This window comes from Salmo salar, chromosome ssa24 (genome assembly GCF_905237065.1).
Source record: "Salmo salar chromosome ssa24, Ssal_v3.1, whole genome shotgun sequence".
Taxonomy (NCBI): Eukaryota; Metazoa; Chordata; class Actinopteri; order Salmoniformes; family Salmonidae; genus Salmo; species Salmo salar.
In genome coordinates, this window is record NC_059465.1 from 4,462,798 (window position 1) to 4,479,758 (window position 16,961).

General features: G+C 42.5%; 1 protein-coding gene across 7 annotated transcripts in view; it reads left to right on the forward strand.

Annotated features, from left to right (window-relative positions):
• Positions 1-16,961, forward strand: part of LOC106585221 (potassium channel subfamily T member 1) — an 88,376-nt gene that overhangs the window by 28,382 nt on the left and 43,033 nt on the right. For all 7 annotated transcript variants that reach the window (XM_014171192.2, XM_045706783.1, XM_014171193.2 and 4 more), the window contains 11 exons: positions 2,083-2,185; positions 2,786-2,851; positions 5,337-5,385; positions 5,785-5,844; positions 6,836-6,910; positions 7,163-7,246; positions 8,978-9,072; positions 11,831-12,011; positions 15,073-15,237; positions 15,464-15,600; positions 16,571-16,634. In XM_014171192.2, the coding sequence (XP_014026667.1) occupies positions 2,083-2,185; positions 2,786-2,851; positions 5,337-5,385; positions 5,785-5,844; positions 6,836-6,910; positions 7,163-7,246; positions 8,978-9,072; positions 11,831-12,011; positions 15,073-15,237; positions 15,464-15,600; positions 16,571-16,634 (1,079 nt within the window). The remainder of the gene's footprint in view (positions 1-2,082; positions 2,186-2,785; positions 2,852-5,336; positions 5,386-5,784; positions 5,845-6,835; positions 6,911-7,162; positions 7,247-8,977; positions 9,073-11,830; positions 12,012-15,072; positions 15,238-15,463; positions 15,601-16,570; positions 16,635-16,961) is intronic.

The following is a 16,961-nucleotide window of genomic DNA, read 5'->3' on the forward strand; positions in this document are numbered from 1 at the left end:
GAAGTACAGTACTGTCACATAACAAGGAAGTCAGAGACCTGGAAACGAGAAGGATAATAACTTTAATCTAAGTGATAAGGTGCATTGCATATGCAATTTCAGCTCCAGTCAGGGTTTTCAATTAGTTGTCGCGACACATGGTGCTGTATCTACACACCATGTAAGTGTGAAAGGAGGACAATACTTTAGGTTTTTTGTTGAGGGAGAAGGTATTATCATTTCTGATTAGGACATAAGGTACAGTAGGCTTTCTAAAATGGACATATCTGTCCAACTTGCCATGCACAATGTGTGTGTTAGACATCAATCTTAGGTGTGTGTGTGTGTGTGTGTGGTTGCAGTATGTTGTTACTGTTTGCAATGTAGTAGTCGTTATCTCTGAGCAACTTCCCATCTGTTATAGAAAAAAAGCATCAGGGCCAAATAGAAATGTCATGCAAATCCAACCTGTATAGAGCCTACTGCTGAGCCAGCAAGCCATTTACAATGATTGTTTTGGCCTGTTCAGTTTAGAACCATTGTGAAGCGTCGATGTTGTAACTGGGTCCCCTGGTGAGTTTATATTGCAAAGAGATTCAATGGCAGGCAGGCTTGGATGATTTAAAAATGAAAATTGTCTTTGTAAAGCAACTAGCACCATCCTCTGACTTACATGTGTATCTGCAGCCAGGCAAGGGGTGTGTGTGTGTGTGTGTGTGTGTGTGTGTGTGTGTGTGTGTGTGTGTGTGGTGTGTGTGTGTGTGTCAGCCTTGTGCAAACACAGTGTTGTTGTAATGACTTTACTGTCACCGTACTCTGGGTTGTGTTATTCTTCCCCAATTATCATAATAATTAATCCTCTATTCCACTGCTTTATATACCTGCCACAACATACAGCATTCAAACACGACCTCCCCCACAGGTTGCCATATAGTTGTTGAACCTTGTCTTTAATCCCTACTTCAAAGCAGTGACACCTGTGCTGTGTTGTTGCTGGGAGCTGTGTGTGAAAAAGAAGAGTCGGGGTAAATCAGTTGTGAAGGCTTGCCAGACCAGCATGAAGCCGTGTCAGTCATGGCTCTGTGCATAGACATATATTGTCACTTTAGACTGGTCAGAGAGAGAGCAGAAAGCACAGCCTGGGCACTTAGACAGATAGGGTTCAGGGGAGGAGAGATGTCCGGTAAGGCAGAATCACTGGCTCTGTCCGTAGACGGATATAATCACTTTTTTCTGGCCACAGACAGACGGAGAAGATACAGAAGGGCAGCACTCTAACAGGTTCAGGTGAGAGATGATACATCTGTCAGGTAGAATCATTTTAAAACATTCGGAAATCTGTAAAGCGTAGTTGAAATAAAAAATGCCCTCGACTCTTGACCATTCAGAATGCCGCAAATGCACATGGCAGAGGTAATTAACAGAGGGCTGGCTGCTCTTCTCTGTAGTTTTTGGCTAAAAGCAACAATGAAAGAAGTCTGATTTTTTTTGCCGTGATAGAACTGATTCTGACTGGAAGTCTAAATGTGCAGCATTAGCTCAGCACGGTTATAAAAATAGAATATATTTTATTAAGTATTTCAAATGTCATGGTAGGTAACAATGTCACAAGGATAATATCATTTAATTTATAACAAATCTTTTTTATTGTCAAAATAGGCCTACAATTTCTGTTCTCCGAAAATGAACACTCACTCAAGTAATCGAATACTAACGTCTGCTTGGATATCCGGATATTCGATTAAATGTCCCCACCTCTTATTTCATTGGCCCAGGATGAGGTCAGTTTCCAAGTTAAAAATGCATTTCCTAAACTAGTATATCCCTATACTAATGTGTCTTGCATTACAAAAACTTTACTGCAAACATCATCCAGATTTATTAATATACAATAGCCCGGATTAAGCATATTCGTTTTTTAATAGGTGATAAATCAGCACAAATTCAGTTACTCTTTACCATAATAAGTTATTAAGCTTGATTTGACCTTTGTCAGCTATAATCGTTTAATTCCCTCTTGGAAACAGGTGAACAGATTTGCTCCCAATGCAATTACTTAGTAAATCTGGCCTTTAGTGTTATATTGTGTTTGCTCCCCTGCAGGCCTAAGGATCCGTCTGTTTAACTTCTCCTTGAAGCTGTTGACGTGTGCCCTTTACGTCATCAGAGTGGCTCTGGACGACCCTGAACAGGTCACTGGAGTATGGTGAGACTCCTACAATTGCATCTATCTCTTACTAGAGTCCTGCTATTTCACCTCTTACTAGTGACTCACCATGTATGCTAAACTGTGATTTGTCATTTAGCTGGTGAATACAGCCTTGTGTGGGCGCTAGGAGACAGAATACATACATACTTTACTGATTACGTATTTTATTCCTATTGATTGATAAATGTGGTATTCATCCATGTGGGTATAGTTTGATTCAGAGAATCTAACTTTCACACAGTTGAAAAGAGAACTATTTGGTCCAGATAAAAAAAGATTCAGAGTTTCTATGACTGAAATTAGTTTTTTATTTGTGAGTGTGAGACACAAAGCCTGAAAGAGCGATGTTGGTGATGGGGCAGCCTTTCTCTCAGTCTTAGTGTAGTGATGGGGAAGCAGGATATGTTTGTTTGTGTATCCCGCCGCCAGAAGCTCTTAATGACATAGTCCCTCTGCCTCCCGGCCATCACCATGGCAGCATACAGTACTGAGTGAGTGATGGTGACTATTACCCACAGGGTATATTTTTCACCACACACACACACACTCTCTGAATGACTTCCTTCCCCCCACCTTTCCTATGCATTTCATTTGCAGTGTCAACTGTCAGAATAGAACAAGCACAGCCACAGCAGAATCCACAGAAATCACAGAAATCAACTGGTAAGTTATGAGGGTCACTGTACATTGACTTGACCCTGGGCTTTGAATGTGTTTTGGATTGTAATGTGCTCAGCTAATTCCATAGTTATCAGGTGGTGTTTTGGAATTAGTATTGTCTAGCCCAGGGGTCACCAACACGGTGCCCGCGGGCACCAGGTCGCCCCCAGGGACCAGATGAGTCGCCCGCAGGCCTGGTCTAAAAATAGCACAACTCACTAGTGAGCCGCGTCTGAAATTTAATTGTATCCTGTTGCTATTCTTTTTAATCACACTTGCATTTATATATATTTAAAAATGACAATATCTTAAAAATATTTTGATTATACATGAGTTTAGATAAGTTTAGGTGAACTCTGACCTACTCTAGTTCAAAGGTCAGTATTGTGCGCTCGAAAAAAAAACAGTGCTCGTGGAGAGTAAGCTAGCGGGCGCAGCGAAGATGGTAGCTGAATGCAGTTTCTGGCGAAGTGCAGCTGGTTTAGCATCCAGTGCGACGAGTCCGTGGACAGCAGCAGTATAGCGCAGCTGTTAGTTTTTATCCGGATGGTGTTTGAAGATTTCTCCACAAGAGAAGAACTCCTGGCACTACTGCCCTTAAAGACAACTACGAGGGGAGTTGACATTTATAACACGGTGAAGGAGTTTTTCGTGCAGAAAATGGTACCATTGGAAAAGCTGGTAGCGGTGACTACAGACGGGGCTCCTGCTATGATCGGCCGACATACAGGTTTCATCGCTCACTGTAAAAGTGACCCAGACTTCTCAAAATTTCTGCATTACCACTGCATCATTCACCAGCAGGCATCATAAACAACATCCGCTCCAAAGCAAAACAGCACAGGATTTTCAAGGTGCTATTGGAGGAGATGTCAGCTGAATATGGTGACCTGCTGCTACACACAGAAATCCGATGGCTTAGCAGAGGATGAGTTTTACTTCGTTTTTTGTCACTTTTGGGTGAAATCAAAGAGTTCGAGCAGTCCAAAGGTGAAGACGTCTCACTGCTAGAGGACACAGAGTGGACACTTGACCTTGCATTTTTGACGGACATTACTGGGAAACTAAACGACTTGAACTGCAAGCTGCAAGGCAAAGGTAAGACTGTTGTTGATCTGATAAGTGCTTTAAATGCATTTAAAGCCAAGATGAACATTTTCTCTGTGGATTTACAGAAAAAAAAGGTGCTGCACTTTCCCTCTGTGCAGTCGGTGCTGAAAGACAATGCTTCTGCATCTGAGACATTTGACAAAGTTGCAGAAAAGTACTGTACTCAAAGTACTCAAACTCTTGCCCAGACTTGGGCAAGAGTTTGAGAATAGGTTTTGTGACCTTCATCAGCTTGAGCCATGTGTGTCGTTCATTTCCAATCCTTTCATGAATGTGGACACAACATTCTTTGCTGAGCAACTAAGTGCAACGTTCAACTTGGATGCTGGACAGGTGGAGATTGAAATCATAACATTGCAAAATGACCTCCACCTCAAAGCCTACCAGGCTGCACCAAACTTTTGGTGCCTTGTTGACACAGAGAAGTGCAGTGGAGTATGCACAGCAGCTATGAAGGTTGCTAGCCTGTTTGGTTCAACCTATCTCTGTGAATCAGCGTTTTCTGACATGAACTTCATCAAGAACAAACACAGAACACGCCTCACTGATGCACATCTGAAAGACTCACTCACAATTGCAGTGTCAAGTTACACACCAGATTACAATACACTGGTGAACAGCATGCAATGCCACTCTTCCCACTAACAAAGAAACATACCAGATGTTGTCAGTGGCAACATGGCAGTGCCATGGCGAAGTTGAATTAAAATATTGAAGAATTGTGTTCAATTTAAAAGTGTGTTAAAAATGCAGCAGATTTGGTCATTAGTTCAAAATGTGACAAGATTTATTGAAAAATAAGTTGATTTTTCTAACATTACATAATTGATAACTTTTTGAAACATAGTGCAACATAGTTCATGATTTGTTAAAAGGGTTTGTCAGTGGCTAGTGAAAATGGGACATTTTTCCTATGAAATGTAGTGATGTAAGTGATCATCTGAACATTTAACAATTACTGAGATTAAAGTGCTGAATATTGATATCTGTTTCCCACCTTATTGTCATTGTTGATAATTATTGTGAGAAATTATTAACGTGATCAGTGTCTTCACATAGATGAGTATCATTAATCATTATTAATAACGTATAACTAAAGGCAAACTGAGCAAATTTGTTATTTCAGAAGAGCGTATCAAACTGGTAGCCCTTCATATGACTCAGTACCCATGAAGTAGCTCTGTTTCAAAAAGGTTGGTGACCCCTGGTCTAACCCATATGGTGTATTTATAGCCTACTCAATAATACTGTTTTGTCTTGTGAAAGGGAGAATTAATTTTGTATGATGATGATAATAATAATATTAATAATAATAATAATAATAATAAATATACAGTACATACTATATAATCAATAAGGTTGTTTTGTCTTGTGAAAGGGAGTTGATTTTCTGGGTGAACAGAAGGGTTCCTGTCTGGGCGATACAGGTAAGAGGAGACTGAGAGTCACAAACATAGCATCTCATGTTTTTCATTCAACAATAGCCACACAATCACTCTGGGCCGAACCCATATGCGTACATATCCCTGTGAATCTCCCATTGACACCAATGTAGGAATTCATGCAGATTTCAAGATTCCGTCCTCTATGCCTTTCCAAACATTTTGGAATTTTGACCCTACCAAGAGTCATCTTTATTGGTACTGGAGTCCAAGTAAAACGTAGCATCTTAACACACAGCATTTAAACTGAAAACATTTTACAGCCGGAAAGTTTTTAGAACAGGAACGACTTTACAACACATCTCTCTCAAGTAATGAATTGCCTAGGTGCCTTGGTTAGATTGCAGCCCAGGTAATATGTTTCTTCTGTCTGTTCTGCTCCAGGTGACCGTGGCCTTAATCAGTTTCCTGGAGGCAATGCTCCTCACATATCTCAGCTACAAGGTAAGCCACCTCAGCTGTACTCAGTCAGGGTCGTATAAGCTAGAAGGAAGTAATTTCATTGAGCAGTCCTGAGGCATGTCTGTGTGAGATTGCATTTAATTGGTGAACTTTCTGGCAAAGTTTTTACAGCGACCAGTGTGAATGCACCTTCACTTAGCTCTAACCTGGGCCAGAAGAACAGATAATTAATACGCTATCCCATTGAACAAAGTCCTGGAATCCCAATGAATTAAAGATTAGGTGTCCATCCTACATTGATTTTATTTCCTTAAATGACCCATTAATTAAAGTGCTACTTTGCTATGTGTCTTTGATGATTTAGGTGAAGTTTGATCTACTTCAGGAGGACAAAGTACATTGGGTTTAGTTTGTTTTGGCAGATAGATCCCATCCCCATTTGTTTTAATGAATCCTTTTATTATGATAAGTTATGAGGGCTTGTCATTACTACAACGATATTGGTGTTGTTTTGGTATTCGGACCTAGTCACTATTACTGTAATTAGTACACAGACAGAGCTAATGCCACGGCTAACACTTTAGAGCAAACGCTCAGTCTACCAGATGGGCGGGGTTCGCAGTTTTGTCCCTATTTTATTGGTTCCATTGCACCAGGCAAGCTCAGTCAAGCTCAGCTAAAGTATTTTAAGTTATTTAGAATAGTGTTTGAACCCAGGTGTGATTGATCATAGTTATTTTCGCATTCGAGGCGGCAGGTAGCCCGGTGGTTAGAGCGTTGGGCTAGTAACCGAAAGGTTGCTGGATTGAATCACCGAGCTGACAAGGTAAAAGTCTGTCATTCTGCCCCTGAACAAGGCAGTTAACCCACTGTTCTCCGGTAGACCATCATTGTAAATAAGAATTTGTTCTTAAATGACTTGCCTAGTTAAATAAAGGTTAAATAAAATATAATAGTTCTGATCTGTTCACTATTACTGTAATTAATACACAGCCTTGGCTTACACTGCATTGACCCTGTTTCTTTGTTCCAGGGGAATATCTGGGAGCAGATGTTCCAGATCTCCTTCATCCTGGAGATGATTAATACCGTGCCATTTATAATTACTGTGAGTCTTCTTCTATCTGATCTCACACACACGCACACACACACACACCATATTCCACAAGCAAACAAGGCCCATTAGCAAACATATTACTTTTTGCAGTGTTTATGGTGTCGATTTCAGGCTCTCGAGACTTAGGAGTATCGTAACGCAAGACTATGAGTATCGAAACTTGATGATGGGAGCATAGGCCTACACTGTACATGTGCATATTGCCCTAGGCTCGAGTATTCACTCATTCAATTGTCTTTTCAGATCTTCTGGCCGCCGTTGAGAAACATCTTCATCCCAGTGTTTCTCAACTGCTGGTTAGCCAAGTGTGCCCTGGAGAATATGATTGTGAGTATATGCTATAACCATAACGCAGCAGGCAAAACCGGACAAAACTAGTTGCAATGACGTCATTTCAACCAGTTTCATTCGCGGGGAATACATGTAACGATGTACGCTGAGAGTCGGGAAGCAAGTTCAGGGAGTGAATACATTTAATAAATAAATGAATAAAACAAGAAACAAACAGCGCACTGACATGAAACAGCAACAATGACGACTAGGGAAGAAACGAAAGGGAGTGACATATAAAGGGCAGGTAATCAAAGCGGTTAGTCCAGTTGAGTGTCGTTATGCGCGTAACGCTGGTGACAGGTGTGCCCTAACGAGCAGCCTGGTGACCTAGAGGCCGGAGAGGGAGCACACGTGACAATACATGAATCAGTTCTAAGAGATTATATACAGTAGTCTACCAGTAGAATAGCCAAACTCTGTCTGCATTATGTGAGAAGACAGTCCAAAGCAGTGGTGGGTAGAAATTCTCTAGTTATAAATAGTCAAAAGACACCCAGTTTCTATTTGTATTGAGTAAAGCAAACCGTCAATGAGTGTAGATTTGAGGCAGAGCCAGCAGCATCTCTCTGTGGGCAGATGGTTAGGTCCAGGGCCAAGGAGACCAGTGCTGTGAGAGAGAACAGAGAACAGATCTAGCCTAGAGAGGTTGGAGGGAAGTAGCTAGTCAGACAGGCAGAAACATTAACACGTAATGAAGAGACGTGGTGGGTAGGTAGCTTGAAGAGAATGGAGGGGAGATGGTGGGTAGCAAATCAGCCAGGCAGAAACATTTAACAAGGTGTGGCATGGACTGCATGCCCACTGGTATATCTGAGGAAAGGTCATGTTTAATGAATGGTTGCATCAGTATCAAAGTAACCAGATATGTTTGCTATAGAAATAAACAGACAGAGATGGTGTAGATCAGTGCTATTCAAAGTCGGGTTTGCCAAAATATATATTTTTGAAATTAAAATGGGACAATATACTGTACACAAGTTTTTGAGAAAGATAATTTGAAAATAAAATGTTATTAAGTAAATGTATTTATTGGGTTCTTTTCATTTTGAAAATTGAATTAAAGGTTACTGTATTTATTGGTGTAAAAATATAAATGTACCGATTTTTAAGGTTGTGTCATTAGATTTAGGGTGGGGTGGGGTTGCAAGAAGTTCTTGGTGAAAAAATGGGGTCCCCAGAAGTTCTGGCAGAAAAAATGGGATGCCCGGTGAAAATGTTTAAATACCACTGGCTGTAGGGGGTGCGTACTGGCGGCAGAGAAGTCAGGCGCAGGAGAGCAAAAACTGATTTACAATGGCGCAGTTTAATAAACAAAACCACCGTAAACAGAACAATAAATCAATGTGCAAACAAAACCCATTACACACCAGCATAACGTGCACAAGCAGTACAATAAACAATTCCGGACAAGGACATGGGGGGAACAGAGGGTTGAATACACAACATGTAATGATGGAATTGAAACCAGGTGTGTGGGAAGACAAAATAAATGGAAAATGAAAGGTGGATCGGCGATGGCTAGAAGACCGGTGACGTCGACCGCTGAACGCCGCCCGAACAAGGAGAGGGACCGACTTCGGCGGAAGTCGTGACACTGGCGTAGATAGATAGGCAGACAGACTGGTTGACCAGCAGACCAATTGACTGACCAACCGATTTAATATTAACACTCCTTCTCACTGTCTTTCTCCTTCCCACTCTCCCGCTACCCCTCTTTCTCCTCAGAACGATCTCCATCGTGCCATCCAGAGGACCCACTCTGCCATGTTCAACCAGGTCCTCATACTTATCTGCACCCTTCTCTGTCTGGTCTTCACTGGGTATGTTCTCCCTGATCCCAGACCCTTTTCCCTTGAAACTCCATGGATCTGGCACCATGGGCAGCATCTCATTCCACAAAAAGGTTCCCTCCCATTACACACAGATCTGATAGAATCTGGTTAGGTGTAAGAAACATTGAAAAAAGGTGACGCTATTAAAATGGGCCAAATTGGTCGTAATTAGAGGTCAACCGATTAATCGGAATGGCCGATTAATTAGGGCCGATTTCAAGTTTTCATAACAATCGGAAATCGGTATTTTTGGGCACCGATTTGGCTGATTTGATTTATTTTATTATTTAAAAAAAATGTATACACCTTTATTTAACTAGGCAAGTCAGTTAAGAACACATTCTTATTTTCAATGACGGCCTAGGAACGGTGGGTTAACTGCCTTGTTCAGGGGCAGAACGACAGATTTTTACCTTGTCAGCTCGGGGATTCGTTTTTGCAACCTTCCGGTTACTAGTCCAACGCTCTAACCACCTGCCTTACATTGCACTCCACGAGGAGCCTGCATGGCAGGCTGACTACCTGTTACGCAAGGGCAGCAAGAAGCCAAGGTAAGTTGCTAGCTAGCATTAAACTTATCTTGTAAAAAACAATCAATCTTAACATAATCACTAGTTGACTACACATGGTTGATGATATTACTAGTTTATCTAGCGTGTCCTGCGTTGCATATAATCGATGCGGTGCCTGTTAATTTCTCATCGAATCACAGCCTACTTCGCCAAACGGGTGATGATTTAGCAGTGTCGTTGCACCAAATCTAACCATAAACATCAATGCCTTTCTTTAAAATCAAAACACACGTATATATTTTTAAACCTGCATATTTAATTAATATTGCCTGCTAACATGAATTTCTTATAAACAGGGAAATTGTGTCACTTCTCTTGCCTTCTGTGCAAGCAGTCAGGGTATATGCAGCAGTTTGGGCCGCCTGGCTCGTTGCGAACTGTGTGAAGTCCATTTATTCCTAAGAAAGACCGTAATTAATTTGCCAGAATTGTACATAATTATGACATAACATTGAAGGTTGTAGAATGTAACAGCAATATTTAGACTTAGGGATGCCACCCGTTAGATAAAATACGGAACAGTTCCGTATTTCACTGAAAGAATAAACGTTTTGTTTTCGAAATGATAGTTTCCAGATTCGGCCATATCAATGACCAAAGGCTCGTATTTCTGTGTGTTATTATGTTATAATTAAGTCTATGATTTGATATTTGATAGAGCAGTCTGACTGAGCGATGGTTTGCAGCAGCAGGCTCGTAAGCATTCATTCAAACAGCACTTTTGTGTGTTTGCCAGCAGCTCTTCGCTGTGCTTCAAGCATTGAGCTGTTTATGATTTCAAGCCTGTCAACTCTTGAGATTAGGCTGGTGTAACCGATGTGAAATGGCTAGCTAGTTAGCGGGGTGCGCGCTAATAGCGTTTCAATCGGTGATGACACTCGCTCTGAGACTTGGAGTAGTATGCTTCGAGGGTGGCTGTTGTTGATGTGTTCCTGCTTCGAGCCCAGGTAGGGGCGAGGAGAGGGACGGAAGCTATACTGTTACACTGGCAATACTAAAGTGCCTATAAGAACATCCAATAGTCAAAGGTATATGAAATACAAATGGTATAGAGAGAAATAGTCCTATAATTCCTATAATAACTACAACCTAAAACTTCTTACCTGGGAATATTGAAGACTCATGTTAAAAGGAACCACCAGCTTTCATATGTTCTCATGTTCTGAGCAAGGAACTTAAACGTTAGCTTTTTACATGGCACATATTGCACTTTTACTTTCTTCTCCAACACTTTGCTTTTGCATTATTTAAACCAAATTGAACATGTTTCATTATTTATTTGAGGCTAAATTGATTTTATTGATGTATTATATTAAGGTAAAAGAAAAGTGTTCATTCAGTATTGTTGTAATTGTCATTCGGCAAATCGGTGGCCAAAAATACCGATTACCGATTGTTATGAAAACTTGAAATCGGCCCTGATTAATCGGTCGACCTCTACATGTCATTATCCAATACAGAGAACTAACTGAGGAAGTCAGTCAGAACAGACAGCAGAATCAATGGTATCATTCTCACTGATTACACAGATCAGAGCAGAAGTGTTGTGGTGCATTGATCATGGGGAAAGTAGGATTTTGATCCTTAATCTGCCAGGCTGAATTTCAATGTAGATGTATGCCAAAGCCTCTGAAATATTATCGGTAATGAAGCCGGTAGAAATGAGTAGGTCATATTGACTCATCACCCTACTATCATTACATGATAGTGTAATTCACCTTTCTCTTTGTTAATTCAACGTATCCATATTTTAATTAAATCTATCCTTATTCTAATAAGTGTAACAGTATAGCTTCCGTCCCTCTCTTCGCCCCAACCTGGGCTTGAACCAGGGACCCTCTGCACACATCAACAACTGACACCCACGAAGCATCGTTACCCATCGCGCCACAAAAGCCGCAGCCCTTGCAGAGCAAGGGGAACAACTACTTCAGGTCTCAGAGCGAGTGACGTCACCGATTGAAACGCCACCACCGCTAACCAGCCAGCCATTTCACATCGGTTACATAAGCACACTGCTATTTCCTCATGCAAAGCCTAGTTCCAGCGTTCTAGTGGTTCTCCATAATACAGATTCAGAAACGTACAATATTGAGCACTGAGCGTCTATGCTCGCAAGACTACCTCGTGCAAAATGTTGCCCCCTAAATGTGAAATCCCTCTCCTCCTTCCAGGGCGTGTGGTATCCAGCATCTAGAGAGGGCCGGAAAGAACCTGACTCTGTTCAACTCTCTGTATTTCTGCATTGTCACCTTCTCTACGGTGGGCTATGGTGACGTCACACCTCATATCTGGCCTTCTCAGCTGCTGGTGGTCATTCTCATCTGTGTGGCCCTCGTGGTGCTCCCGCTACAGGTATGAGACTGAATATAACAGAGCTTATACAATGGGAAAATAGCCTGTGTGGCCCCAGATGTTTTTTGAAAGATAATTGAGGCTGAAAATTATTTCCCATAATGTTTCCTGGGTTGACTGTTGATTGTTCTCAAACACTGTATCACAACATTTGATTTAAGAAGTACCTGATCAGAGCTGTTTGGAAATGATAGCTGTATACCTGTAGTAGTAACCATAAAGTGACATCCTCAATGCTAAGACGGCTTGAACAAACATCATGATCTAGAACTAAAAAGAAACAGACGTAGTTGCATCTGGTGTAAAAACTGAAATTAATCTGCTTGTCATACTCTGACCTCATGCACTGTCCATCTGTTTTTGGAACTCAGAAATGAGGACACATTTGATCAGTTATTGCATTCACTAACTGTTGGGTGAGGGGGGTTGAGGAGGGGATTTATTTAAAATACTATTTGAAGAGGTAGCGTTTCAGGTGCTTTCAGAGGATGGGCAGGGACTCTGCTGTCCTAGCTTCAGGGGGAAGTTGGTTCCACAATTGGGGTGACATATCAGAGAAGAGCTTGGACTGGGTTAAGCAGGAGCTGGTGAGAGGGCCAAGAGACCAAAGGTGGCAGAACGGAGTGCTCGGGATGGGGTGTAGGGTTTGAGCATAGCCTGAAGGTAGGGTGGGGCAGTTCCACTTGCTGCTCTGTAGGCAAGGTCTTGTAGTGGATGCGAGCTTCGACTGGAAGCCAGTTGAGTGTGCAGAAGAATGGGGTACATGGTAGAACTTGGGAAGGTTGAAAACCAGGCGGACTGCAGCGTTCTGGATAAGTTGCAGGGGTTTGATGGCACAAGCGGAAGGCCCAACCAACAGTGAGTTGCAGTAGTCCAGACGGGAGATTACAAGTGCCTCGATTAGGACCTGCACTGCTTCCTGTGTGAAGTATACCTAAAATGGCGCCGGAAGAAATGGCAGCAGTTTTACGGGCGCCTAACCAATTTGCTATTATGTGTTTTTTCTTGCGTTGTTTGTAACTTATTTTGTACATAATGTTTCTGCCACCGTATCTTACGGGGGGGGTCTGTGCATATTTGTAAACAACAGCTGGTGCACAAAATCTAAGGAAGTCTCTAGATTTTGCTCACCTGAAGTAGAGTATCTTATGATAAACTGTAGACCACAGTATTTGCCAAGAGAGTTTTCATCCATACTTTTTGTGGCTGTTTATTTACCACCACAGACAGATGCTGGCACTCAGACTGCACTCAGTCAGCTGTATAAGGAAATAATCAAATATTATCATGTTAAATGCGCAACCAGAGGGGGAAAAAATTCTAGATCACCTGTACTCCACACACTGAGACGCATACAAAGCTCTCCCTCGCCCTCCATTTTGGTAAATGTAACCACAATTCTATCCTCCTGATTCCTGCATACAAGCTAAAATTAAAGCAAGAAGCACCAGTGACTCAGTCTATAAAAAAAGTGGTCAGATGAAGCCGATGCTAAACTACAGGACTGTTTTGCTAGCACAGACTGGAACATGTTCCGGGATTCTTCCGATGGCATTGAGGAGTACACCACATTAGTTACTGGCTTTGTCAATAAGTGCATCGAGGACGTTGTCCCCACAGTGACTGTACATACCCCAACCAGAAGCAACATTCGCACTGAGCTAAAGGGTAGAGCTGCCGCTTTTATGGTGTGGGACTCTAACCCTGAAGCTTATAAGAAATCCTGCTATGACTTCCGACGAACCATCAAACAGGCAAAGAGCCAATACAGGGCTAAGATTGAATCGTACTACACCGGCTCTGACACTCATCTTATGTGGCAGGGCCTGCAAACTATTACAGACTACAAAGGGAAGCACAGCTGCGAGCTGCCCAGTGACGAGCTTACCAGATGAGCTAAATCACTTCTATGCTCGCTTCGAGGCAAGCAACCCTGAGGCATGCATGAGAGCATCAGCTGTTCCGGACGACTGTGTGATCACGCTCTCCGTAGCCGACGAGAGTAAGACCTTTAAACAGGTCAACATTCACAGTGCCGCGGGGCCAGACGGATTACCAGGACGTGTATTCAGGGCATGTGCTGATGAACTGGCAGGTGTCTTCACTGACATTTTCAACATGTCCCTGATTGAGTCTGAAATACCAACATGTTTCAAGCAGACCACCATAGTCCCTGTGCCCAAGAACCTACCTAAATAATTATAGACCCATAGCACTCACGTCCGTAGCAATGAAGTGCTTTGAAAGGCTGGTAATGGCTCACATTAACACCATTATTCCAGAAACCCTTGACCCACTCCAATTTGCATACCGCCCAAACAGATCCACAGATGATGCAATCTCTATTGCACTCCACACTGCCCTTACCCACCTGGACAAAAGGAACACCTACGTGAGAATGCTATTCATTGACTACAGCTCAGCGTTCAACACCATAGTGCCCTCAAAGCTCATCACTAAGCTAAGGATCCTGGGACTAAACACCTTCTGCAACAGGATCCTGGACTTCCTGACGGACCGCCCCGAGGTGGTGAGGTTAGGTAGCAACACTTCTGCCACGCTGATCCTCAACACTGGAGCCCCTCGGGTGCGTGCTCAGTGTCGAAGGCAGTGGATAGATCTAGGAGGATGAGAACAGAGGGGCGAGAGAGTCAGCTGTGGCAGTGCAGAGAGCCTCCGTGACACCGAGAAGAGCAGTCTCGGTTGAGTGACCCGTCTTGAAGCCTGACTGGTTAGGGTCAAGACGCTTGTTCTGAGAGCGATAACGAGAGACTTGATCAGAGACCGCACGCTCAGGAGTTATGGAAAGAAAAGAAAGAAGGACTTCACAGAGCAGCAACCCTCCTCATAAAACATTTTGATATAAGGCCAAAATCCCCACAGTATACATTAGCTAATGAATAGAATCCATAGAAATCCATTTCATGAACTTAACTTCTGCATCAGCATTTTAACTCCTCACTCTGTCACCATCCAAAAGCACATCATTAGGCTATAAGTGTATTACTTACAGTAGCGTACAGCAGGTTGTTGTAACCCCAAGTGGGTGTGTGTGTGTCAGTTTGAGGAGTTGGCCTATCTGTGGATGGAGCGTCAGAAGTCAGGAGGGAACTACAGCAGACACCGGGCCCAGACAGAGAAGCATGCTGTCCTGTGCGTCAGCTCTCTGAAGATAGACTTGCTCATGGACTTCCTCAACGAGTTCTACGCTCATCCTAGATTACAGGTACGTCTACAGGAATAGAGGAAGGCTATGTTATTTGGTGTGTACTCCAAAGGCAGCGCTAAAGGACAACGCTCAATATTTCCGTTTTATTTGTCACCCTTGTCATTAAGACAATGAAATCGTGCCTAACAACTTGTGCAATTTGCTTGCAAAATATAATGTAAAAATGCAAACATTCAGTCTAGATGTAAGGTATCTAACAGGTATCTACCCTGCTCTCCTGCAGGACTACTATGTCGTGATCCTCTGTCCTACAGAGATGGACATCCAGGTGCGTCGTATCCTCCAGATCCCCCTGTGGTCCCAGAGGGTCATCTATCTCCAGGGCTCAGCACTCAAAGACACAGACCTCATGAGGGCCAAGTGAGTGACCCACAACCCACGGGGAGTAAAGAGTCTCAATGGGAGAGAAGGGCAGCATTGAACAGGGCCGTGGTGCGTTATAGATATGTTGTGGTGCGTTATAGATACAAATATCACATCTCTCGGTCAGCTCCATTCTATAGCATTTCTAATAGCAATGATAAGGGGGGATCAGAAAAGTTAATGACACCATCAGTTGAGGTCACATAGGTCGGCTGTGGTTACCTTAGATAAGGACCAACCTCTCATGAACCTGTTATTGAGTCCTCATACTTACTGGCTGATAGGCTTTCTGATCTCAGATATTAGTCAAGCGTCTGTGTACCTTGTGGTGCTGGCAGATTTGAGAACAGTGAAGTCAGGAAAATGGCGGCCGACGGTATTCATTTAGTTGGCTGTCCTCTCCTAGTACAGTTTATCAGTGTGATGGGATTTCTCACTACTGCTCATCCTCGTCATAACAGCCAAGTTCATAAGCATCAGCACACATTTTTGCCTGGGTATATCACACCATAACGTGTTGGCAGTGGCACGGGCTGACCTGTCAGTAACACAATACAGGCATTCATTGATATATGCAGCTGTTCTAATATATAGCTCCAGTTTGTATTGTGGCCATAGAGTGGATGTTATGGAATGGTGGTTGAATTGTGATAATACTGCTTGTCCCCATGAGGGAAAACTGGGATGGAGTGAAATTTACCCTATCAACTGCAGCGAAGCGCTGCATGGCCATTCAGTGAAAACTGAGTCATAATTCCAGCAGCTCATCCCTCCACTCTGCCCTTTTCACATATGAAATGACTCAGGATGATACAGAAATACAGTAATGGTACAGTTCATATTACAACAACATGGTGCTGTTAGCCTATTGGCTTTTCTCACAGGTAGTTCTCACTAATATTACTTGTCTGAAGCTAGCTTGGCTTGGTGTGTGTGTGTTTCTGTTAATACAGTGTGTTTCCTACAGGATGGATGATGCAGAAGCCTGTTTTATCCTGAGCAGTAGGAACGAGGTGGACCGCACTGCTGCTGTAAGTTTATTATCAGATTCATGACTTCATATTCAGCTCATTGCAATCATAACTCAACACATGTCTAAATATGAATAGAGTTACGATTGCAATTAACTGAATATTTCCACTCCAACTCCCTCTCAGTTAGATCGTGCTGATTGGCTCTGTGGCTCAAGTACTCTTTTACTTTTCCAATCAGCTGATTTTTCAAGATGGACAGAAATGGGAAGAAAATGAAAAATATGTATTAGATTTATATAACCATATTGGTCACACATTACAGCCTAGCTCGCCAATTCTCGGCTCATAAAATCTGGATTACATTTACGGTTGAGGCATGATGAC